Source organism: Neoarius graeffei, chromosome 14, assembly GCF_027579695.1.
Source record: "Neoarius graeffei isolate fNeoGra1 chromosome 14, fNeoGra1.pri, whole genome shotgun sequence".
Classification (NCBI taxonomy): domain Eukaryota; kingdom Metazoa; phylum Chordata; class Actinopteri; order Siluriformes; family Ariidae; genus Neoarius; species Neoarius graeffei.
The window spans coordinates 61495376-61517531 of record NC_083582.1 but is presented as its reverse complement, the minus strand read 5'-3'; the positions used below and the strand labels follow the sequence as shown (position 1 = coordinate 61517531).

General features: G+C 40.4%; 2 protein-coding genes across 5 annotated transcripts; one reads left to right on the top strand and one right to left on the bottom strand.

Annotated features, from left to right (window-relative positions):
• Nucleotides 1-108: 108 nt before the first annotated feature.
• Nucleotides 109-16629, bottom strand: narf (nuclear prelamin A recognition factor). Of its 2 annotated transcripts, none has more exons than XM_060940182.1 (12): nt 16226-16629; nt 15755-15935; nt 15576-15641; nt 15207-15332; nt 14946-15078; nt 14616-14750; nt 11532-11650; nt 10942-11071; nt 7802-7874; nt 5105-5242; nt 4798-4955; nt 109-749 (listed from the first exon to the last, which is right to left on the bottom strand). In XM_060940182.1, the coding sequence occupies exons 2-12, from the start codon at nt 15809-15811 to the stop codon at nt 499-501; spliced, it is 1386 nt and encodes a 461-aa protein (XP_060796165.1). In that variant the 5' UTR covers nt 15812-15935; nt 16226-16629; the 3' UTR covers nt 109-498. The 2 variants fall into 2 exon arrangements, with proteins under 2 accessions (XP_060796165.1, XP_060796166.1); XM_060940183.1 differs by having other exon boundaries at nt 15755-15825.
• Nucleotides 16630-17012: 383 nt separating this feature from the next.
• On the top strand, nt 17013-21730 carry LOC132898514 (cytochrome b-245 chaperone 1 homolog). 3 transcript variants are annotated; one of them, XM_060940180.1, is made up of 7 exons: nt 17013-17145; nt 17510-17597; nt 17710-17751; nt 20203-20276; nt 20385-20481; nt 20597-20741; nt 20964-21730. In XM_060940180.1, the coding sequence occupies exons 2-7, from the start codon at nt 17510-17512 to the stop codon at nt 21148-21150; spliced, it is 633 nt and encodes a 210-aa protein (XP_060796163.1). In that variant the 5' UTR covers nt 17013-17145; the 3' UTR covers nt 21151-21730. The 3 variants fall into 3 exon arrangements, with proteins under 3 accessions (XP_060796163.1, XP_060796164.1, XP_060796162.1); XM_060940181.1 differs by having other exon boundaries at nt 17013-17238; XM_060940179.1 differs by having other exon boundaries at nt 17013-17270.
• The last annotated feature ends 426 nt before the right edge of the window (nt 21731-22156 follow it).

The window sequence follows — 22156 nt, the reverse complement described above, 5'->3', positions numbered from 1 at the left end:
CTTTGGTGGATGAAATTAGAATCATAGCATATTCCAGGACGATCAACTGACTTACGATTCCTAAAATCATATAGTTTTATTAAAAATAATAACAGTGAGGGTAATTACTTCAACGAATAAATTTTTATTATGCCGTGGCACCAATAACCAGTAAACCTTTTAGCACTTTATTTTAGGAACAATCCCAGACAGGCACTAACAGTTCATGTAACCAAAAGCTATGACTAATTCAATCATGGTCTTTTGTTATTGCGCTGGAGAATTTTACTCTAAGATTAAAAGGACGTATGACATCATGATTTCCCTTACAATTCATTGATCTTCAGGAAAGTTACTTAAAAAAAAGCAGGTCTGTGATTGGCTGCTTAGACATCATGTCTCCTATAACAGGAAGTCTTTCATAGCCACATCCTGATCTTTACTTGGATCCTTTTGTTTGCCAGCTGTGAAACTCTGCTCTGACGTACAGAAATAAACAGGTCCTTTTTCTGACCGACTTCACCACTGTATATCAGGCCCGGGGGTGTTTGAGGGTGACTGTGTGTGGTTGTTGTAATGAGTGTGGAGAGTCTGCTGGACACATGGAGAGTCCTCTCCCTCCAGCCAATCCTCATAGAGACGTTGGACTTCAGGGTTGGCTTCAGGAAGCCGGACAGACAGAGAGCTGTACGCTTCCTCCATCTGCTGGACTAGAGCTCGGTCAGGCCTTCCTCCTTCTCCCTCTGCTTGCCCGCGCCCACTGATACAACCTGACACACAAAGCAGTCATGAAGAACTGTTCATAGCTATTCACATGGATTCAGATGGAGAATTTGCACGAAAAGTAGAGCAAGATAAAAAGAAAAAAAAAAAAAATTCCTGGCTGGACCGAAATGGGGTTTGTATTACCTGTGTTCACAGACGTTGTTTTAAATGCGTGCAGCATTTTCATTGTGAATAACTTGTGTTTCAAGTTATTTTGACTTCTAAAATAAATTGTAATATAGACATGTAGTAATAAACATGACTTGACATTAAGCATAAATATATACTGGGACTCTAAGTGGAAGGCAAAAATAACATGTTGATCATGAGACCCATCCTACAGAACCCCAAATATATATATATATATATATATATATATATATATATATATATATATATATATATATATATATATATACACACACACATATATACAGTGCCTTGCAAAAGTATTCATACCCCTTGAACTTTTTCACATTTTTCCACCTTACAACCACGAACTTAAATTTTTTTTACTGAGATTTTATATGTAATAGACCAACACAGAGTAGCACATAATTGTGAAGTGAAACGAAAATGATAAATGGTCTTCAAAATTTTAAACAAATAAAAATCTGAAAAATGTGGTGTGCATTAGTATTCAGCTCCCTGTCCTCTGATACCTCTAAATACAATCCAGTGCAATCAATTGCCTTCAGAAGTCATCTAATTAGTTAATAGAGTCCTACTGTTTGTAATTTACTCTCAGCGTAAATACACTTGTTCTGTGAAGGCCTCAGTGGTTTGTTAAAGAACACTGAAGAACAAACAGCATCATGAAGACCAAAGAACTCACCAGACAGGTCAGGGATAAAGTTCTGGAGAAGTTTAAAGCAGGGTTAGGTTATAAAAAAAATATCCCAAGCTCTGAACATCTCAAGAAGCACTGTTCAATCCATCATTCAAAAATGGAAAAAGTATGGCACAACTGCAAACCTACCAAGACATGGCCGTCCACCTAAACTGACAGAGCGAGCAAGGAGAGCACTGGTCAGAGAAGCAGCCAAGAGGCCCATGATCACTCTGGAGGAGCTGCAGAAATCCACAGATCAGGTGGGAGAATCTGTGCACAGGACAACTATAAGTCATACACTCCACAAATCTGGTCTTTTTCGGAAGAGTGGCAAGAAGAAAGCCATTGTTGAAAGACAGGCATAAGAAGTCCCGTTTGCAGTTTGCCAGAAGCCATGTAGGGGACACAGCAAACATGTGGAAGAAGGTGCTTTGGTCAGATAAGACCAAAGTTGAACTTTTTGGCCTAAATGCAAAGCGCTATGTGTGGCGGAAAACTAACACTGCTCATCACCACTGTGAAACATGGTGGTGGCAGGATCATGCTATGGGGATGCTTTTCTTCAGCAGGGACAGGGAAGCTGGTCAGAGTTGATGGGAAGATGGATGGAGCTAAATACAGGGCAATCCTGGAAGAAAACCTGTTGGAGGCTGCAAAAGACTTGAGACTGGGAAGGAGATTCACCTTCCAGCAAGACAATGACCCTAAACATACAGCCAGAGCTACAATGGAATGGTTTAGATCAAAGAATATTCATGTGTTTGAATGGGCCAGTCAAAGTCCAGACCTAAATCCCATTGAGCATCTGTGGCAAGATTTGAAAATTGCTGTTCACAGACGCTCTCCATCCAATCTGGCTGAGCTTGAGCTATTTTGCAAAGAAGAATGGGCAAAAATTTCAGTGTCTAGATGTGCAAAGCTGGTAGAGACATACCACAAAAGACTTGCAGCTGTAATTGCAGCAAAAGGTGGCTCTACAAAGTATTGACGCAGGGGGGCTAAATACTAATGCACACCACATTTTTCAGATTTTTATTTGTTTAAAATTTTGAAGACCATTTATCATTTTCATTTCACTTCACAATTATGTGCTACTCTGTGTTGGTCTATCACATAAAATCTCAATAAAAAACTTTTAAGTTCGTGGTTGTAAGGTGGAAAAATGTGAAAAAGTTCAAGGGGTATGAATACTTTTGCAAGGCACTGTAAAATACACACACACACACTGCCTTGCATAAGTATGTATTTTATTTGTAAATAATTTTGCGAGTTATATTGACTACCCCTTATATACACACACACACACATTATTTACCAGCTGGGAGGTCCGTATCGTGAAATACTGTGACCGAGGTCTTGAAAGTACTAAGCGAGGCCCTCTGGGCCGAGGTCAGTATTCAAGGCCGAGGTCACGGTATTTCACCATACGGACCGACCTTAAGCTGGTAAATAATATTTATTTTTTTCTTTACCAAATTCTAACAGAAAACGAGAGCGCCCGAAAGGGAAAACCGAGCCGAGCCACCATTTTGAATCCTCATTCACGGCTATAATGCAAATTGCTTCCTCCTCGGTATACAAGTGCACTTCCATGGCAGGAAAAAAAACTACATTTTGCTGCCTATGTAGTCCCCTATTTATACAAAACTGAGTCATTTAGGATTCAGCCATGTTTTTGCTCGACCAAAGTAATACAGTATTATGACCTTTATATTGCATAAATAAAGCCATTTGGTGAAACTTTGAAGAAGAGATTGTACTGGTTTAAAGTTTTTATCAAACGTAATATTATGTATTAGGATAACATGGTCCAAAATGGGCCTCATTAACTAACGAGATCAAACTGTTAGCAAGTTAGAGGTTTTTAGCTTTCTCCTGAAATGTTTTCTTTTATTCGTCTTCCTCAGGGTAGTAAAACTTGCTTTCGCTGTGAACACTGTCGTTATCGCTATCCATGCTGTAAAATTAATGCCATTTTGAATCCTCATTCACGGCTGTAATGCAAATTGCTTCCTCCTCGGTATACAAGCTCACTTCCATGGCAAAAAAAAAAAAAAAAAAAACCTACATTCTGCCGCCTATGTAGTCCCCTATTTATACAAATAGGAGTCATTCAGGATTCAGCCATGTTTTTGCTCGGTGTTAGCAAATTACAGGTTTTAGCTTTCTCCAGAAATGTTTTCTTTTATTTCTTCTTCCTCAGGGTAGTAAAACTCGCTTTTGCTGTGAAGACTGTCGTTATCACTACCCATGATGTAAAATTAATGCTATTCTCCTGAGAAATGCTGGCAAAAATTTATAAGATTTTTGATAATCTTATTAAAAAAAAAAAAAAAAAACATTGACAAAAAATTCTACTTTGTTTGTTGTTGTGAACGAGCGAGTCGCCCGGGGTCCAAAACTGGGGTCTGTAACGTAGGATACGGACCCGCTCGCCACCCAATCAGAGCGCAGGATTTGGACCGTGAAAAAAATATTAGGGGTTATTTTGTGTAAATTTCCATCCATCCATCCATCCATCCATCCATCCATCCATCCATCATCTGTAGCCGCTTATCCTGTACAGGGTCACAGGCAAGCTGGAGCCTATCCCAGCTGACTACGGGCGAGAGGCGGGATACGCCCTGGACAAGTCGCCAGGTCATCGCAGGGCTGACACATAGACACAGACAACCATTCACACTCACATTCACACCTACGGTCAATTTAGAGTCACCAGTTAACCTAACCTGCATGTCTTTGGACTGTGGGGGAAACCGGAGCACCCGGAGGAAACCCACACGGACACGGGGAGAACATGCAAACTCCACACAGAAAGGCCCTTGTCGGCCACGGGGCTCGAACCCGGACCTTCTTGCTGTGAGGTGACAGTGCTAACCACTTGTGTGTAGATTTATGACATTATTTATGCAAGGCACTGCATATGGATCAGTGACAAATAAGAATAAAAATATACCAGATTGATTTACAGAGTATTATTATTGAAGTTATCTAAACACATTTAATAAAACCGTAATGTGTACTATTATTCTGAACGACAATTTCATTTTAAATGTATAACGTATAATAATATGTACGGTCTTCCTTTGAAAAGTGGAATGCTGTAATAATATTTACACATAATAAAACTGTTCATAATTGAACATCCTTGACGTGCAAAATGAAATAAAACAAGATCCTCAGACATCTCAGATTAAACCCTCAACGATACACATTCATACCTCCAGGACAGGACAGAACTTCCACTAGCTGGTAGGGTACTTTGCCTTTCCGCATGCGGTGCACAAGAGTCTGAATGTTCCGGAAACCATAGACTGCAGCAAACTGAAGCAGTGTCTCTCCATCACGCTCTAGCACCACCTCCTGGAAGTCTCGGTTCCTAGTAGAAACATAGCACATAGCAGGAAATGATGACAGAGCATGTTGTCAGTTTATCTAAGTTGATCTAAATGTAAATAACAGGATTCTCAGAATTCTTACTTCTGTCTACACCTTTATCTACATTTCCAAGATGACTGCTGGACTCACCTGAGTGTCTTGTATTCAATCTCATTAACATCCAGGCCAAAGAGCTCTTTGGCAGCATATTTTAAAATGTGCTCTAGGAAGCCTTCAGAGCCTCGCCCCTCATGCCTCATCAAGCTTGTGTCATTGATCTCACCAAAACTGTCCCTCACACACACAAAAAAAAATAGTAAATGTAAACCACAACCTGCCAGACCACTTAATACCAAAGCAGATTTTATTCCATCAAACCAAAACTAAGGCAGGACCGTTTATAACGAGTTACGACTTGTATGATGTAGGGTGTCGTCCAAAATCAAAACCTGAATCAATAATATAATTTGCCTTTAGGGTTAACAAAGCAAGCTGGGGAGACGATGATCTGCACTCTTTTCCTTTATTTATCAGTCAGCACCTAAAACCACTATAAACTATACCAGTTCCTTCAGGCTTAAAAGAAACTGTACAAAAATGAAATTTACACTCTTTTCATACCCCCACAAGTTGTCCATGATGTGTGAAAATTGTTATGCAAGATACAAGATTAGGATCAACACTGACTTGCATTACTTACAGTGGTGCTTGAAAAGTTTGTGAACCCTTTAGAATTTTCTATATGTCTGCATAAATATGACCTAAAACATCATCAGATTTTCACACAAGTCCTAAAAGTAGATAAAGAGAACCCAGTTAAACAAATGAGACAAAACGATCATTTATTTATTGAGGAAAATGATCCAATATTACATAATCTGTGAGTGGCAAAAGTATGTGAACCTTTGCTTTCAGTATCTGGTGTGACCCCCTTGTGCAGCAATAACTGAACATGCTGAACATGAGATTTTTCTTGTGCGTTGTGCAAGTTTACAGCAAAGCTTCAGCAGAACTCTAGAGATATGAGGAAACGACGACTCCTCTTTATGTGCCTTGTAGTCCAACATGACTAAACCATTCAGTGTGCAGGGTAACAAGGATTACTTAGTGAGTATACAGTGGTGCTTGAAAGTCTGTGAAAAGTAGATCAAGAGAACCCAGTTAAACCAATGAGACAAAAAAAAAATTACACTTGGTCATTTATTTATTGAGGAAAATGATCCGATATTACATATCTGTGAGTGGCAAAAGTATGTGAACCTTTGCTTTCAGTATCTGGTGTGACCCCCTTGTGCAGCAATAACTGCAACTAAACGTTTCCGGTAACTGTTGATCAGTCCTGCACACCGGCTTGGAGGAATTTTAGCCCATTCCTCTGTACAGAACAGCTTCAACTCTGGGATGTTGGTGGGTTTCCTCACATGAACTGCTCGCTTCAGGTCCTTCCACAACATTTCGATTGGATTAAGGTCAGGACTTTGACTTGGCCATTCCAAAACATTAACTTTATTCTTCTTTAACCATTCTTTGGTAGAACGACTTGTGTGCTTAGGGTCGTTGTCTTGCTGCATGAACCACCTTCTCTTGAGATTCAGTTCATGGACAGATGTCCTGACGTTTTCCTTTAGAATTCACTGGTATAATTCAGAATTCATTGTTCCATCAATGATGGCAAGCCGTCCTGGCCCAGATGCAGCAAAACAGGCCCAAACCATGATTCTACCACCACCATGTTTCACAGATGGGATAAGGTTCTTATGTTGGTATGCAGTGTTTTCTTTTCTCCAAACATGACGCTTCTCATTTAAACCAAAAAGTTCTATTTTGGTCTCATCCGTCCAAAAAACATTTTTCCAATAGCCTTCTGGCTTGTCCACGTGATCTTTAACAAACTGCAGACGAGCAGCAATGTTCTTTTTGGAGAGCAGTGACTTTCTCCTTGCAACCCTGCCATGCACACCATTGTTGTTCCGTGTTCTCCTGATGGTGGACTCAAACATTAACATTAGCCAATGTGAGAGAGGCCTTCAGTTGCTTAGAAGTTACCCTGGGGTCCTTTGTGACCTCACAGACTATTACACGCTTTGCTCTTGGAGTGATCTTTGTTGGTCGACCACTTCTGGGGAGGGTAACAATGGTCTTGAATTTCCTCCATTTGTCCACAATCTGTCTGACTGTGGATTGGTGGAGTCCAAACTCTTCAGAGATGGTTTTGTAACCTTTTCCAGCCTGATGAGTATCAACAATGCTTTTTCTGAGGTCCTCAGAAATCTCCTTTGTTTGTGCCATGATACACTTCCACAAACATGTGTTGTAAAGATCAGACTTTGATAGATCCCTGTTCTTTAAATAAAACAGGGTGCCCACTCACACCTGATTGTCATCCCATTGATTGAAAACACCTGACTCTAATTTCACCTTCAAATTAACTGCTAATCCTAGAGGTTCACATACTTTTGCCACCCACAGATATGTAATATTGGATCATTTTCCTCAATAAATAAATGACCAAGTATAATATTTTTGTCTCATTTGTTTAACTGGGTTCTCTTTATCTACTTTTAGGACTTGTGTGAAAATCTGATGATGTTTTAGGTCATATTTATGCAGAAATATAGAAAACTCGAAAGGGTTCACAAACTTTCAAGCACCACTGTATTAACATATTAGGTCTATAACACCACTTAAGAAACAAGTGTTGAACAATAAACATGTCTTGGATAAATCAATTACAGTTGGGCTAACTGCCTCAATGCCTCAGGCTCGCTCTATCAGTTACTGAGATTGCGTTACTTCCTCACTACAAACATTAACCACAATAAACGTTTGGTAATCTTACACACTTACACATGGTCCAGAGGAACAGGTTCAACATCCTCCACAGAAACATTACTCTGCTCCATCATGTGCAGAATTTCCACTGAAATAACACAAGTGCAACTTTAATTATAAACCAGAACACGAGGTATGTAGTGACATATATCAATCAGCCATAACATTATGACCACTGAGAGGTGACATGAATAATTGATTATCTCATTACAATGGCACCTGTCAAGGGATGGGATATATTAGGCAGCAAGAGAACAGTCAGTTCTTGAAGTTGATGTGTTGGAAGCAGGAAAAATGGGCAAGCGGAAGGATCTGAGCAACTTTGACAAGGGCCAAATTGTGATGGTGAGATGACTGGATCTGAGCATCTCCAAAATGGCACATCTTGTGGGGTGATCCTGGTATGCAGTGGTTAGTACCTACCAAAAGTGGTCCAAGGAAGGACAACCGGTGAACCAGCGAAAGGGTCATGAGTGTTGAAGGCTAGCCCATATGGTCCAATCCCACAGAAGAGCTACTGAAGCACAAACTGTTGAAAAAAATTAATGCTAGCTAAAACAGAAAGGTGTCAGCATTAACTTTTTGAACAGTTTGTGTTACAGTACCTCTTCTGTGGGATTGGACCATATGGGCTAGCCTTCGTACCCCATGCGAATCAACGAGCCTTCGATACTCATGACCCTGTCGCCGGTTCACCGGTTGTCCTTCCTTGGACCACTTTTGGTAGGTACTAACCACTGCATACCATGAACACCCCACAAAATGTGCCATTTTGGAGATGCTCAGACCCAGTCATCTCACCATCACAATTTGGCCCTTGTCAAACTCACTCAGATCCTTACGCTTGCCCTTTTTTCCTGCTTCCAGCACATCAACTTCAAGAACTGACCGTTCTCTTGCTGCCTGATGTATCCCATCACTCGACAGGTGCCATTGTAATGAGATAATTAATCAATGTTATTCACTTCACCTGCTGGTGGTCATACTGTTATGGCTGATGGGTGTATGTGCAATTCTACCACAGTGCTGAATCTGATAGGTCAGAAGGTTGATTAATTTCCTATAATAACAGCTCTGACAGTTGTGGTGGCTGTAACATAAATGCAAAAGTTGTCTCACTGATCCATAATATTACACAGTTTAAATGTCACAATAAAATGTTTAAAAAGTATCGTCATGTGTCTTTCATTAACAAATTTTTTTTAAATTGTAGCTTTGGGAAATTGCTGTGGCACAAGACGAATAAAATACTTTGGGGTATGCGGTTATACAAAAATAAATCAACTTCAGGGTGGTAATAGTAACTCCGCTTCATTACACATCATTGATCATTTTCCTAACACAGCACACCCTGTCATATTGTGTTACTGACTTAAAGTGCATATCACGGGTAAGTTCAGGAGCAAGATCAATGCAATTCTCCTACTTTATATTAAACTTTGGTCAAATATCTGTAACATTCTGCATTCTCTGCAATTTTTTTACCTTGCGCAATACCAGAAAAATTCAGTTGAAATTAAGCCATTTGAGGCGAATTGGTCCGCCTCGGAAAAAACTTGGCATTTGGATTTCCCAGGAAACATTGATTTTCGTGACGTCGCGTGCGGGACGCCTCCTTCTGAATCCTACGTCAACGCTGGTTTGTTTATGAGAAAACGACCTGGTGGTTTTCTGCAAATTTCTTCAACATTATCACGTAATTATTAAAATGGTTAACAAACGTATCGTAGGAGGGTGTAGCAACACCAATCATGATGGGATTAGTACTCATTGTTTTCCAAAAGAGCGGACAATGAGAGAGAAATGGGAGTGCTTGGTCTACACAGGCTGTGCACTGAAACCGTTCAAGCTCATGCAGCCTGCTGGCGCTTCTGCAGGTAACGTCACGAATCTGGCTCCAGACTCCCTTGGGATTTTTCCAGACACGTTTTGGTTTTTTTTTGGTTTTTTTTGCTGTAGACAGATGGCCTTGTGCAAAATTACCCTTCTGGATGAGTGTGTAAAGGGACATACTTTCATATAAAAAAAAAAAAAAAACGAAATTGGTCCAGAATATGCACTTTAAGAGGAAATAGTACGCAAACAGTATTATTACACCCCTTCTGCCACTCTAAAGGCCTCTGCATGCTCTTGCGACAAGGCTTTCGCAGATAGCTTTTCGCAGACAGTTGTAATTTATTGTTGAGCGGGGAGTAATAGGCGTGCGCGATGTTATTCACCGGCACAACGCAAGGGGGCACGAAGTCGCTAGGAGTAGTTGGTGGGTGTGGTTAGTGGAGTGTTTATCCTCCGGTTACTTATAATGACTAGAACTTTTTTTTTTTTATAATGACTAGAACTGGAGTCGTATAGATGTACGTACTTCCTCAATCAACCGCTCTTCATGCTGCTCCATCTTCGCTCGTGTTTTTAAAAATGCCGGTCGTGAAAACAAAACAAACCGGGAAAGTAGGGAAGCGGAAGTGCGTGTACAGCGGATGTAGAGTGGACCAATCAGAGCCCTCTTGTCTGCGACGCTGTCTGCGAGGCTTCTGCTGTGGTCACAATTTTTGGGAGGTGCGCGCAGAGCGTCTGCGAAGGTGGGGGGGCTACGCAGACGCTATCTGCGACACCGTCTGCGAGGACTGGGTTGTCAGCATAAATTGGCCTTAACACAGAAAATCAAGTCAACTAACTGATTACTGTAAGTTCTACGATAGCAAAAGATGGAAAGAATCAAGCTCGTCTCAGAATAAAATCTGACTGTCTTCTAATCCATTCAGCTCGAGCAGAAAAGCATTTAAGCGTGTATCCATTTGTCAAATCTGTCCAGATGTGGAATTCACATCTAAAAAAATGAAGGTTTGGTGAATTTTTCTTTGCCTCCACTGAAAATGCTTTACATAGTTAACGACCATCTGTAGGACTTAAAAAAAAAACAAAAAAAAAAAACACCACCACACTTCCTCGGTGGCAATGATGTAGTTTACCAGACCTTGAGATACCCACAAGTGTTACAAAGGTTGTGCTGCTCTAGACATAATACCTACTAAGGCAGTTTCATAGGTGAAGGACAGAAATACAGAAAAACATGCATAGTGACTCAACAGAATCAACGTACGTCTAACATAAGTTTTTATATTTGGAAGAACAGTACAGATTTCTGGATCTCTTACCAGATGTAAGCACACAGTCCACATCTCTTGTCTGAAGCAAGCTGTTGTAAAACTCTTCTCTCACTGCTTCCAGCTTCTTATCAAAGCAGGGGGCCAGCACCACATGGTACACCTGCTCTGGGCTCAGCTTCTGCCAAGACACGACACAGGATTCATTCAGACAACTGGTAATGTTCTTCCACAAATAATCCAGACATGTAAAGGAAAAGTAAAAACCAGCGTGATGGTTAGCAACTCACTCCTGTGCGTGTCAATTAATAAAGGGAATGGTTCAAGCTAACAGGAACACTACAGTAACTCAGATAACCACTCTTTACAACTGGTGAGCAGAAAAGCAGCTCAGAACACACCACCAAAAACAGACAGTTGAGGATCAGAAAAAGACCAGGCAATGTTTTTCAATCTTTAACTGTCCAGTTCCAGTGAACCCGGGCCATGCCCACTCATGAGTCAGACGTCTGTATAATAACCATTAATAATAACTAGGGATGAACCAATAGGTTGTGCTAAGATTATTTTAAATCAGGGAAGGGATCCACTCAGCTGTATTTTGACACAGACGGATCACTGGGAATCGACAGGAAGCTAACCTGCTGCCTGGTGAAGTAATCTTTGACCAGAGCACCCATGATCTGCTGAGGTGACCTCGCTGTACAGATGTGCGGTGTGACCAGACTTCCCAGTACATGCTCTGCATAACGGATCCATCCTAATTAAACAGAAACAAAACACACAGTCACATGATTTGTCCTCAGGTGTTGCCAGGTTGTTGTTCAGGTTTCCATTTTTTTTTTAAAAAAATGAACAAAACCTGGGTACACACACTCAAACAGTTAGTTAGCCCAGAACAGGGCAGCTGTTGTATCAAATGAGCAATTATGTGTGCTGTCAGGAAAGCAGATTATACAACCCCGATTCCAAAAAAGTTGGGACAAAGTACAAATTGTAAATAAAAACGGAATGCAATAATTTACAAATCTCAAAAACTGATATTGTATTCACAATAGAACATAGACGACATATCAAATGTCAAAAGTGAGACATTTTGAAATTTCATGCCAAATATTGGCTCATTTGAAATTTCATGACAGCAACACATCTCAAAAAAGTTGGGACAGGGGCAATAAGAGGCTGGAAAAGTTAAAGGTACAAAAAAGGAACAGCTGGAGGACCAAATTGCAACTCATTAGGTCAATTGGCAATAGGTCATTAACATGACTGGGTATAAAAAGAGCATCTTGGAGTGGCAGCGGCTCTCAGAAGTAAAGATGGGAAGAGGATCACCAATCCCCCTAATTCTGCACCGACAAATAGTGGAGCAATATCAGAAAGGAGTTCGACAGTGTAAAATTGCAAAGAGTTTGAACATATCATCATCTACAGTGCATAAGATCATCAAAAGATTCAGAGAATCTGGAAGAACCTCTGTGCGTAAGGGTCAAGGCCGGAAAACCATACTGGGTGCCCGTGATCTTCGGCCCTTAGACGGCACTGCATCACATACAGGCATGCTACTGTATTGGAAATCACAAAATAGGCTCAGGAATATTTCCAAAGAACATTATCTGAGAACACAATTCACCGTGCCATCCGCCGTTGCCAGCTAAAACTCTATAGTTCAAAGAAGAAGCCGTATCTAAACATGATCCAGAAGCGCAGACGTCTTCTCTGGGCCACGGCTCGTTTAAAATGGACTGTGGCAAAGTGGAAAACTGTTCTGTGGTCAGACGAATCAAAATTTGAAGTTCTTTATGGAAATCAGGGACGCCGTGTCATTCGGACTAAAGAGGAGAAGGACGACCCAAGTTGTTATCAGCACTCAGTTCAGAAGCCTGCATCTCTGATGGTATGGGGTTGCATTAAGCCTAGGTCACAACCGGACGTACGATTTTTTGGCCGTGCGATTTTTGGCGTTTCCCAAATCGCTGCTTTTTTTTTTTTGTTCGTGGAGAAAAACGCACGTTGGCCGTAAGTTTGTCTTGCAACCTGAAAAAAACGTAAGTGCCTGTAGAGTTTGTTTGACATAGCAAAGAACCTCTGCGGCCGGTCTGCGGCCAGTCTACGGCTCGAAAATCAGCACGTCACACGCGCGCCCTCCGTGCGTTTCTTGCATTTTTTGCACGTAGACCGGCCGTAGGAGCACGTACGGCCGGTTGTGACCGAGGCTTACGTGCGTGTGGCATGGACAGCTTACACATCTGGAAAGACGCCATCAATGCTGAAAGGTATATCCAGGTTCTAGAGCAACATATGCTCCCATCCAGATGACGTCTCTTTCAGGGAAGACCTTGCATTTTCCAACATGACAATGCCAAACCACATACTGCATCAATTACAGCATCATGGCTGCGTAGAAGAAGGGTCCGGGTACTGAACTGGCCAGCCTGCAGTCCAGATCTTTCACCCATAGAAAACATTTGGCGCATCATAAAACGGAAGATACGACAAAAAAAAGACCTAAGACAGATGAGCAACTAGAATCCTACATTAGACAAGAATGGGTTAACATTCCTATCCCTAAACTTGAGCAACTTGTCTCCTCAGTCCCCAGATGTTTACAGACTGTTGTAAAGAGAAAAGGGGATGTCTCACAGTGGTAAACATGCCCTTGTCCCAACTTTGAGATGTGCTGTTGTCATGAAATTTAAAATCACCTAATTTTTCTCTTTAAATGATACATTTTCTCAGTTTAAACATTTGATATGTCATCTATGTTCTATTCTGAATAAAATATGGAATTTTGAATCTTCCACATCATTGCATTCCGTTTTTATTTACAATTTGTACTTTGTCCCAACTTTTTTGGAATCAGGGTTGTATTAGGATCACTGTAGTCAGTGTTACATATACTCAGGGGTGGAGAAATGAAGATGATTAAATATGTGGGCTATTAGATTTTTATTCATAGTTGTCAAGCAGTAGTAGTCACCAGCATTTTTTATTCTCAAGTACAACCAGAGAACCAGTACTAAGAATCTTGTATATCTTATGTGCAATGTGAAGAAAAACAACCACAGCTTATAACCAAACATCAGCCAATAACTTGCTGACTTTTTGTCAAGGACAAAGATATGATATGCCACATCAAACGCTTTCTTCGAAAAGGATAATAACCATGGCTGACTTGTACCCTGTACAGGAATTGATATATTCCTTTATGTCTGCATTAACGCACTATAATTTACAGTATGTTAACTAACACTTTTTAGCCTAACCTGTTAGGTTTCTGGGCAAACAAATCATAGGACTGAACAGTACCTAATGGCTAATGGATTTATGATTTTTTCCCTTGTAGATGATTCACAAAGGGGAAAAAAAATTTACACATGTACAGCATTACAGTTCTAACTATCTCTATGGAAGGGTGTGAGACTAGAAATGTTGTTTATCTCACAACAACAGGATGCCTTGGCTATCCCAACTCAGCCACGCCCCAAAAGAAGAGCTCATGTGCATCACTTACACACACAAACAAAGCATCACATTGTAAGCCTTATTTACTTATCACGATAAATGACACTACAATACTCCAAAGCCAAGAAAGACCATTTATTTAAAGAGAGAGAATATTTATATCCAAATGTGGTACTCTTGGAATTATTCTTGGCTCCACTATGTAAAACATGGACACGCGTATAAACATAATACCCCCACATTCATGAGAACCGGTTTACCTGGACACGAAGAGGTGAACATCGGCATAGCATGGACATCACTATGCCTGCGTCGATAGCGCTGTACAAACTGCCTCTGACTCTCCAGAATGCTGAAGCTAGCAGCCAGTGTCGTGTCAAACACATATTTCACTCCTGAAGACAAAGACAACACATCTCTAGCTTTCCTTCTGGAAGTGAAACCACACCTTTGAGCCAGTGATCACTGGATCTTGTAAGTGTTATACACTGCCACATGTGCTTACATTTAAAAATAAAAGCGGTTGCATAAAAGGTTTAAATCAAAAGAAGGCGAGAAGCAACAACGTGCAACATGGCAGGCAGACTCACCCACACTCTTCAGGAAGCCACAGAGCTTTTGTGCAGCTGCCGGGATGTCCAGATGAAATTTCACAGCAAAAAATGGCAATGATTGAGGACACACAGACACCACCAGCACTTTGTGCTTCGAGGAATCACATTTCTGTCTCTCACACACACACACAAACACGCCCAAACAAACAACAGCATGAGATCCAATTATGTCATATAAAACATCCTGAGATGGCTTTATGGACAAACATTATGGCAACGGTCCAAGATGTTTGCTACCTTATTGAGTGCAAGAACACGGTTGATCTCCTGCAGGCTCTGTTGGGAGATTTTCTGGTTCTCTTCCTCAGACACGCAGCCATCGCAGGACAGACATGCACTCAGCAACACAGGCTGACCACTTACCTGGGTAATACATCATACCAACTTGGTAAGACAGAGAAAGTGGTACTTGTAGACCAACTATATTAGTTAATAGGACTTTAATCAGTGTGCTACCACCACCAGATATTAAATATTCACATTATTTTGCAAAAGGCATTTGCAGAAATTTACTGGTTTGATTATTAGTATCAAAAACAGAAAAAAAAATTAGAATGAGTACATTCCTAGAGATTATAAAGATATTTAAGGGGGAAAAAAATTCACCTCTCCATTGGCAACACCTCCGTCAGGCTGTAAGCTTACAGCATCGTCGCTCTGTTTCTTCTTGCACTAGGAAACAAAATTAAATGCAAAAAAATAGAACGAGTACGTCACTGTACCAGACTGATGCCTGTGTAAATGGATCTGATAAGGTTAGCATATCTTCAAGGCAGTTTTATTACCTGTTTAGTGCAATTTTCACATTTCTCCTTTCTCTTTATGACGGTAACATCGGACATTGTGCAAGAGATCCCTGCAGAAAAGAATCACGAGCAATGGCACAAAGTATTGCATCTAGCTGTAGAAAAGCCAGGGCTGAAACGAAAACATCTTCCCATCCATTGTGAGACAGGACTTCAGATCCTGTGTAGTAACCCATTAATTATATATTATGGGAAGGAGAAAGTGTGACCCTGAACCTTACAAAACATATATTAAGACAAAGCTGAAAGCAAGTGTCTGGTAATTAAAGCTACTCATGACAGCTTTGACCATGATTGCTGTTTTGTTTGTGTTAGGGAGGGGAAAGAAAAGCAAGATGATTGTGTATCTTCTCTTTATGTGTTTAGCAGATGACAGATGAATTACTGGGTAATTATAAAGAGATGCTGATGGGAAAGTGGCAGCAGTGGTGTGGGTTTTAGGGTTGTTACCTATAAGGCGGTTGCTCCTCGAGTAAGAACCAACAAGGCAACGTTTCAGATCCCAGTTAGACTTGGAAATCAGTTAACCTTCTCTTCTTACAGTATGGAAATCCAGTGTAGAGGACAGAGGCATGGAAATCAACTCAATGTAAACAAGACACCGGTTCAAACACTGAGGATAGAGTCCAAGCAGGAACTCTGTAGTACATGAGCTCACAGAGGTCCAAATGTTCTTCATAAAGAGGTTCAGAGGTTAAAGACAAATGACCGAGAGCTATGGAACAACTAGCTTATTCAAACTCCTCGAAACTGGCCAAAAGAATAAATAAGAAACTCCATAATACCTTGACACAATACCACACTTCATTGTCCTTTGGCTCTGACAGCAGCGCGCATGCGCCAGTCCGCATTGCTTGTCACATCGCGCTCCTACGTCACAGTTTCACGAACAAAAATAAAACAAATAATTTTACTTCGAATTAATAACAGTACACAAAGTGTCTGATTTAATATATATATGTCTGTATCGAATTAACAAATTAACTAAAAAATAATTTTTATTTTTTAGAGTCTACACAGCACTTTGTAACATTGGTCAAATCTCCAATTGGTTCTTAACTCCTTCTTCGAGTGCACTTGAAGGGTGTATAATCAAGCCCTTACGCCCTTATGTAGCACACTACAACTTCCGTTTGGGAAACAGCCAATGTAAGCTTTCGAAGAAGACTATGGATGGGTGGAGGCTTTGAGGAGGAGGAGGAGGAGCTTCAAAATGTCACCATCCAATCAGAATTCACTGCGCTTTGGCGGAAGTTGGGAATCTCCGAAAGTGGCTTGCGACAAACGTATGGCCCAGCAGAAAACATTTGTTATCGTATTATTATTATTATATTATCATAGATTCACAGACACTTTAAAGACTTGATAAGGTGAGTTTTGATTTTTGGTCGCTTCCGGGTTTTTGCAGCCTCGCCGTCATGACCATATCCTGATCTGATCCTGGGTTGATATGCGACACTGCTGTGGGTGTTGTCCTTCCCATCATACTCACGATGTACATGTTTTTATGTATTAAATAAATATATATTGTAATTCTGTCTATGTATTTTTACGACTTCTTGATGTGCAAGGTAGCATCAGTGCTTTGGTAGTAGAACTAATCTACTTAATATGTCTTATGCTTTGAAATGAAATAAAATCCCCACTGTTGTTAAACAGGAAGTTGTGCAACTGTAAAGCATTTATTTATTTAATTTTGAAATATTGGGTTTTTTATTTTTTTTTTAAATACAGATGGTGTACATGGTGGTTGAGAAGCACACACCTGATCTTCTCTATCTGAAAAGATCACCAGGGATTAGATCTTGGTCCCTGTTTGTTGGTATGAGTGTGGGGTGGGGAATGTTGACATTTGTGTTATTTGCTGACAAGGAACAGCAAACTGTATTCTCTTCATGTGACACTTGCGGTTTTATTTTAATTTCTTTATCCAGCGATTGTGTCAGTTGGCCTAGCAGCAGCGTACTACAGTTCAGGTAAATATTACTGTATGTATAAATAGTATACTGTTTTGTTTTTTGAATACCCTTGTATCATATAGACTTACCATGGTAGTACACTTTGCATGTATAATTATTAACTATGCTCAATTTATATCAAAGGAAAGGGACCACCAGTGACCACCTATCGTATGAGTACTGGCACCGGTATCACGGGCGCAGATAGAGGGGGGGATTCGTCCCACCCAGATTTAAATTCACCTCGTTCGGTCCCCCCCACTTATAGGGAGGAAAAAACGTCTATGCTGTCTTTCTTTGCATAAGGCAAACCTCAGGGAAAAATCAAAAGACTAATTACCATTCGGTTTATTGAGGTGCACGGCAGTGTATACATAGTTGCAACAACTCACATAAAACAAAACAAAGACTGATATTCGGTTGGTTGAGCTGCGCAGACTGCACAGGTTGCGAGCTCGAGCTTGGTTGCTATGGTAACCCACAACAAGCTTGACAGGCATATCGGGGTTGGGGTTGGTTTGCTGGCAGCTTTGTCCCCCCTTCCCAGTTTTTTGTCCCCCCCAGTTCAAAAAACATATCTGCGCCCCTGACCGGTATGTGTGTGTATCAGGTGTATTGGTGTTGCTGGAATTTTGAAACGTTTTAGAAACAGCCCACCGATTAAAAAATAACCTGCCAATATTTGTGTATTTAGTCTGAAAATCTTGCACTGATGAAGCAAAAGACAATTAATGCAAAATTTGTCAAGGTAAATTATCTACAGGGGAAGCTATAGCTTAATGGTAAGAGAAGCAGCTTTGGGACCAAAAGGTTACTGGTTTGATTCCCTGGACCAGCAGGAATGCCTGAAGTGGCCTTGAGCAAGGCACCTAACCCCCAACTGCTCCCCAGGCTGCTCTGGGGATGTTGTATGTCGATCTGGATAAGAGCGTCTGTTAAATGCCTGTAATGTAATGTCATGCAGGGGTTCTCAACCTTTTCCACTTTGAGGCCCACCTATTCATACTTGTAACGAGTCAGGGCCCATTAAAAAATCCCCAATTATTTTGGCGTATTTGTTCTATTAGAATCTAATAATCTACTGTAAAATCTATTAAGGGAATGAAATCACTCCCAGGAATTAAATAAGTACAATAAAAACAAACTTTTTAATTGTAGGGATTGTATTTAAAACTGTACGGATGTGCCAGAAGCCAACATAAAACCATGCATGCAGGGCGTTCTCAGTCAAAAGGGATTAATGATCCAAAAGTGGAGTCTGGTCCATTAACACAAGAACTTATTGCCATGTTTGTGTACAGCAAACAAGCAAGTTATTAAAACCAAGAAGTATATTTAAAAGACGTGGATATAGAAACCACTCAATGGGATTAGATCCTTACATGCTAAGAAAGAAGGATTTTTCCTATGAGTTGGAAAATTATCCATCCATTGATGTCTCAAACTACCTGGTGCTGCGGACATCGTTCTACACGGACAAACCGAAGAGTGTGGAGGCGTACAACTTTTTATATGTGGCTGGGTTAAAGATCTGGGGATCAGGACACTACAAGATAGACGGCGGTAGACAGATCTAAATCCAAAAAGAGTGTTTATTAGCAGCCGTGATATTTTACAAAAGCAAAACAGAAAGTAGAATATTTTAAACAGTGTTATAAACATGACAATGATAATGCTTTGCAAAGCCTCTGTGAAAACAGTGTCCCTATCTGCTGATTGCGCTCAAATCAGTATCAGGTGTTTCCCATAATGATCGGGTCCCAAGCACGTGCATAATGGGCTCGAGCTGCACCAGACTCAGGCGCACAAAGGCGTGACAGTCAAGTGTTCACTTACTGTGTGACCACAACTTTTAGCTTACGCATATATCGCCACCAAAATGCTTCATTTTCATTGATAACCCATTGCAAAGCATCGCGAGCGTATCTTAATGAGGCGGATGTGACGTCGGATGCATCCCAGCAATTGTACCCTACTACAAGTAAAAAATTTACTTCGACTTGAAAAAAATTTGCGGTCCACTAGATGGTGCTTCGTAGCCCATCAGTGGGCTGTGGCCCAGTGGTTGAGAAACACTGATAATATACATGTACATTTTAAGGACTGTACAATGTGCAACAATTAGGTGGGTGTCTAATAAAGTGGCCAGAGCAGAGGTGTCTAATAAGATCGACAATACAGTGTTTTAAATATCCAGCAACACTGTCGCACGTGATACGTTTGTACCAGCAGCACACTACCACCATGCGGCTACCATGACCATGTCAGTGTCTGTGCCAACAGTCCACCAACCAAATAACATGTTTAGCAGTAATCTTGAGGTGGTCCTTTTTTCTTCAGTAATTGTATATCTACAAAGTGCATCTACGTGGACCTGATAAGCACCAAGTCTAAATCACTTTCAAACAACAGTTCTGAGTTATTTCTTTAATAACCATGCTTTTTTTTTTTTTTTATCCTACCCTGTAGATAGTGCGTTATGGAGACTGTTTTACATAACAGGCTGCATATTTGTTGCCTTACAAAACATGGAGGAGTGGGAAGTAAGAGACACATGATAAGTGTGTGTTTTATCACACACTCATATTTCTAAGTTACATATGCCTTATTTGCCTGTGTAGGAATTTCATTTGACCTTTCTTTTTCTCCAGGAGGCAACATTTGACAAACAGAATGGTGTGATTGAACTGAAATCCTTCAGTCTGTATGCAGTGATACTCACACTGTGGAAAAAAGGCAAAGAAAAAGGTGTTGATTTCTTTTGTCCCTAACTGTACATTTCCCACAGCTTACGTTCTACTTTAAAAGCATATTATTGGCAAAGCAGCAATATTGGAAAGTGTTGTCATTATAACTGTTTCAGTGTTGTTGGATTTGCGGCACTTGCGTGATATAAGTGTTCAAGAGGAGAAGGTGCGGTACCTGGGGACAGGTTATGTACTGGTGCTTCGGATGGCCACTGGATTCTCGCACCCTCTCACTCAGAACGCTACTCTCAGTGGGCGCAGGTTAGTGCACAAGCAGACATCTAGATTTGGGTTAATACTGTGTGCTAATCAATTCAACTCGCTGTACTACATAATTCAACCCAAACTCATGAAACTTTGTGGATCTGTAGCTGTTTTTCTTGGCATGACAAGGGACGTTTTCAGTCCCTGTGATCCCGAAACAAGAAGTATAGCTAAAGACGTGCATAATTTCAACAAACTGTCTTTATGGCTTTTTTAAAGTGATGTCGAGGCACTTTCTGCACTTCTGAAGCGCTTCTTGGAAATTGAGGCTTTGCAGCAAAATCTGACTCAGGAAGGCGAAGATGAGGATTGCGATGAAGACGATGATGAATTCGAACAGCTGGGGATGGATGGGGACGATGAGAGCAGCGAGTCAAGTGATCAACAAGAACAGCCAACTCAGTGACCTCTGACCCTATGAACCTGATCCTATGTTTTTGACACTGAACTCTAAATTGACCCTAATTAACAAACCAACACTCAGTTTTAAGAATGAGCAGCTACCTGAGAGAATTTCCCATTAGGTCATTGCATGAATATTATAGATGTCTTAAAGAAATCCTTTTTGTCTACCTCAGTAAAGATGCCTTATCTAGAATCTCTGGCAATCTCTAAATAGGTAGTGAGTATGCTTAAGTAGTAATAATAAAAAATTGCATGAAGAAGACTACTGTGCATATGTTCAAAGCTGTCTGTCGCAAATGATTTCCAAAGCTTTGGTACAGAAAAAAGTGTGTTTTTTGTTTTGGATGATTTAGGAACTCAGTACTGCATGATTTTAAATTTTGCCTTGCTACGCGGTCATTAATCAACCTTGATGTATACAGGTGCTAAAACTTAAAGGGCTTTAAAAATCACTAGAAGTTATTGTGTATGTGATTGCATTGGACATTATTAACTCAAAATAATAATTTTTTTCAATCTGTGTATATTTATTGTAAGATATTTTAGCTCAATGTGATCATATTAAAAACCCATTTGATGAATATACTAGTGCATCTCAAAATATTGGGATATTTTGGAAAAAGTTCTTTTTTGTAATTTAATTCAAAAAAGTATTCGTGTATTTCATATACCGGTATTCCATATTCATTACATGTGAAGTGAAATATTTCAAGGCTTTTTGTTTTTTAATTTTAATGATTGATTTATAGAAAATAAGAAATCCAGTATCTCAAATTACTAGAATATTTCATTTCAAGTTTGAGTAAAACAGTATAAATATAGTGCATCTCTCAGTCTAGTTCAGTACACGCACACACAATCATGGGGAAGACTGCTGACTTGACAGTTGTCCAGAAGATGATCATTGAAACCCACTGCAAGGAGGGTAATTCATAGAAGTTCATCGCTGAAAAGGCTGGCTGGAAAAGGTGCACAACAACAGGGATGACTGCAGCCTTGAGAGGATT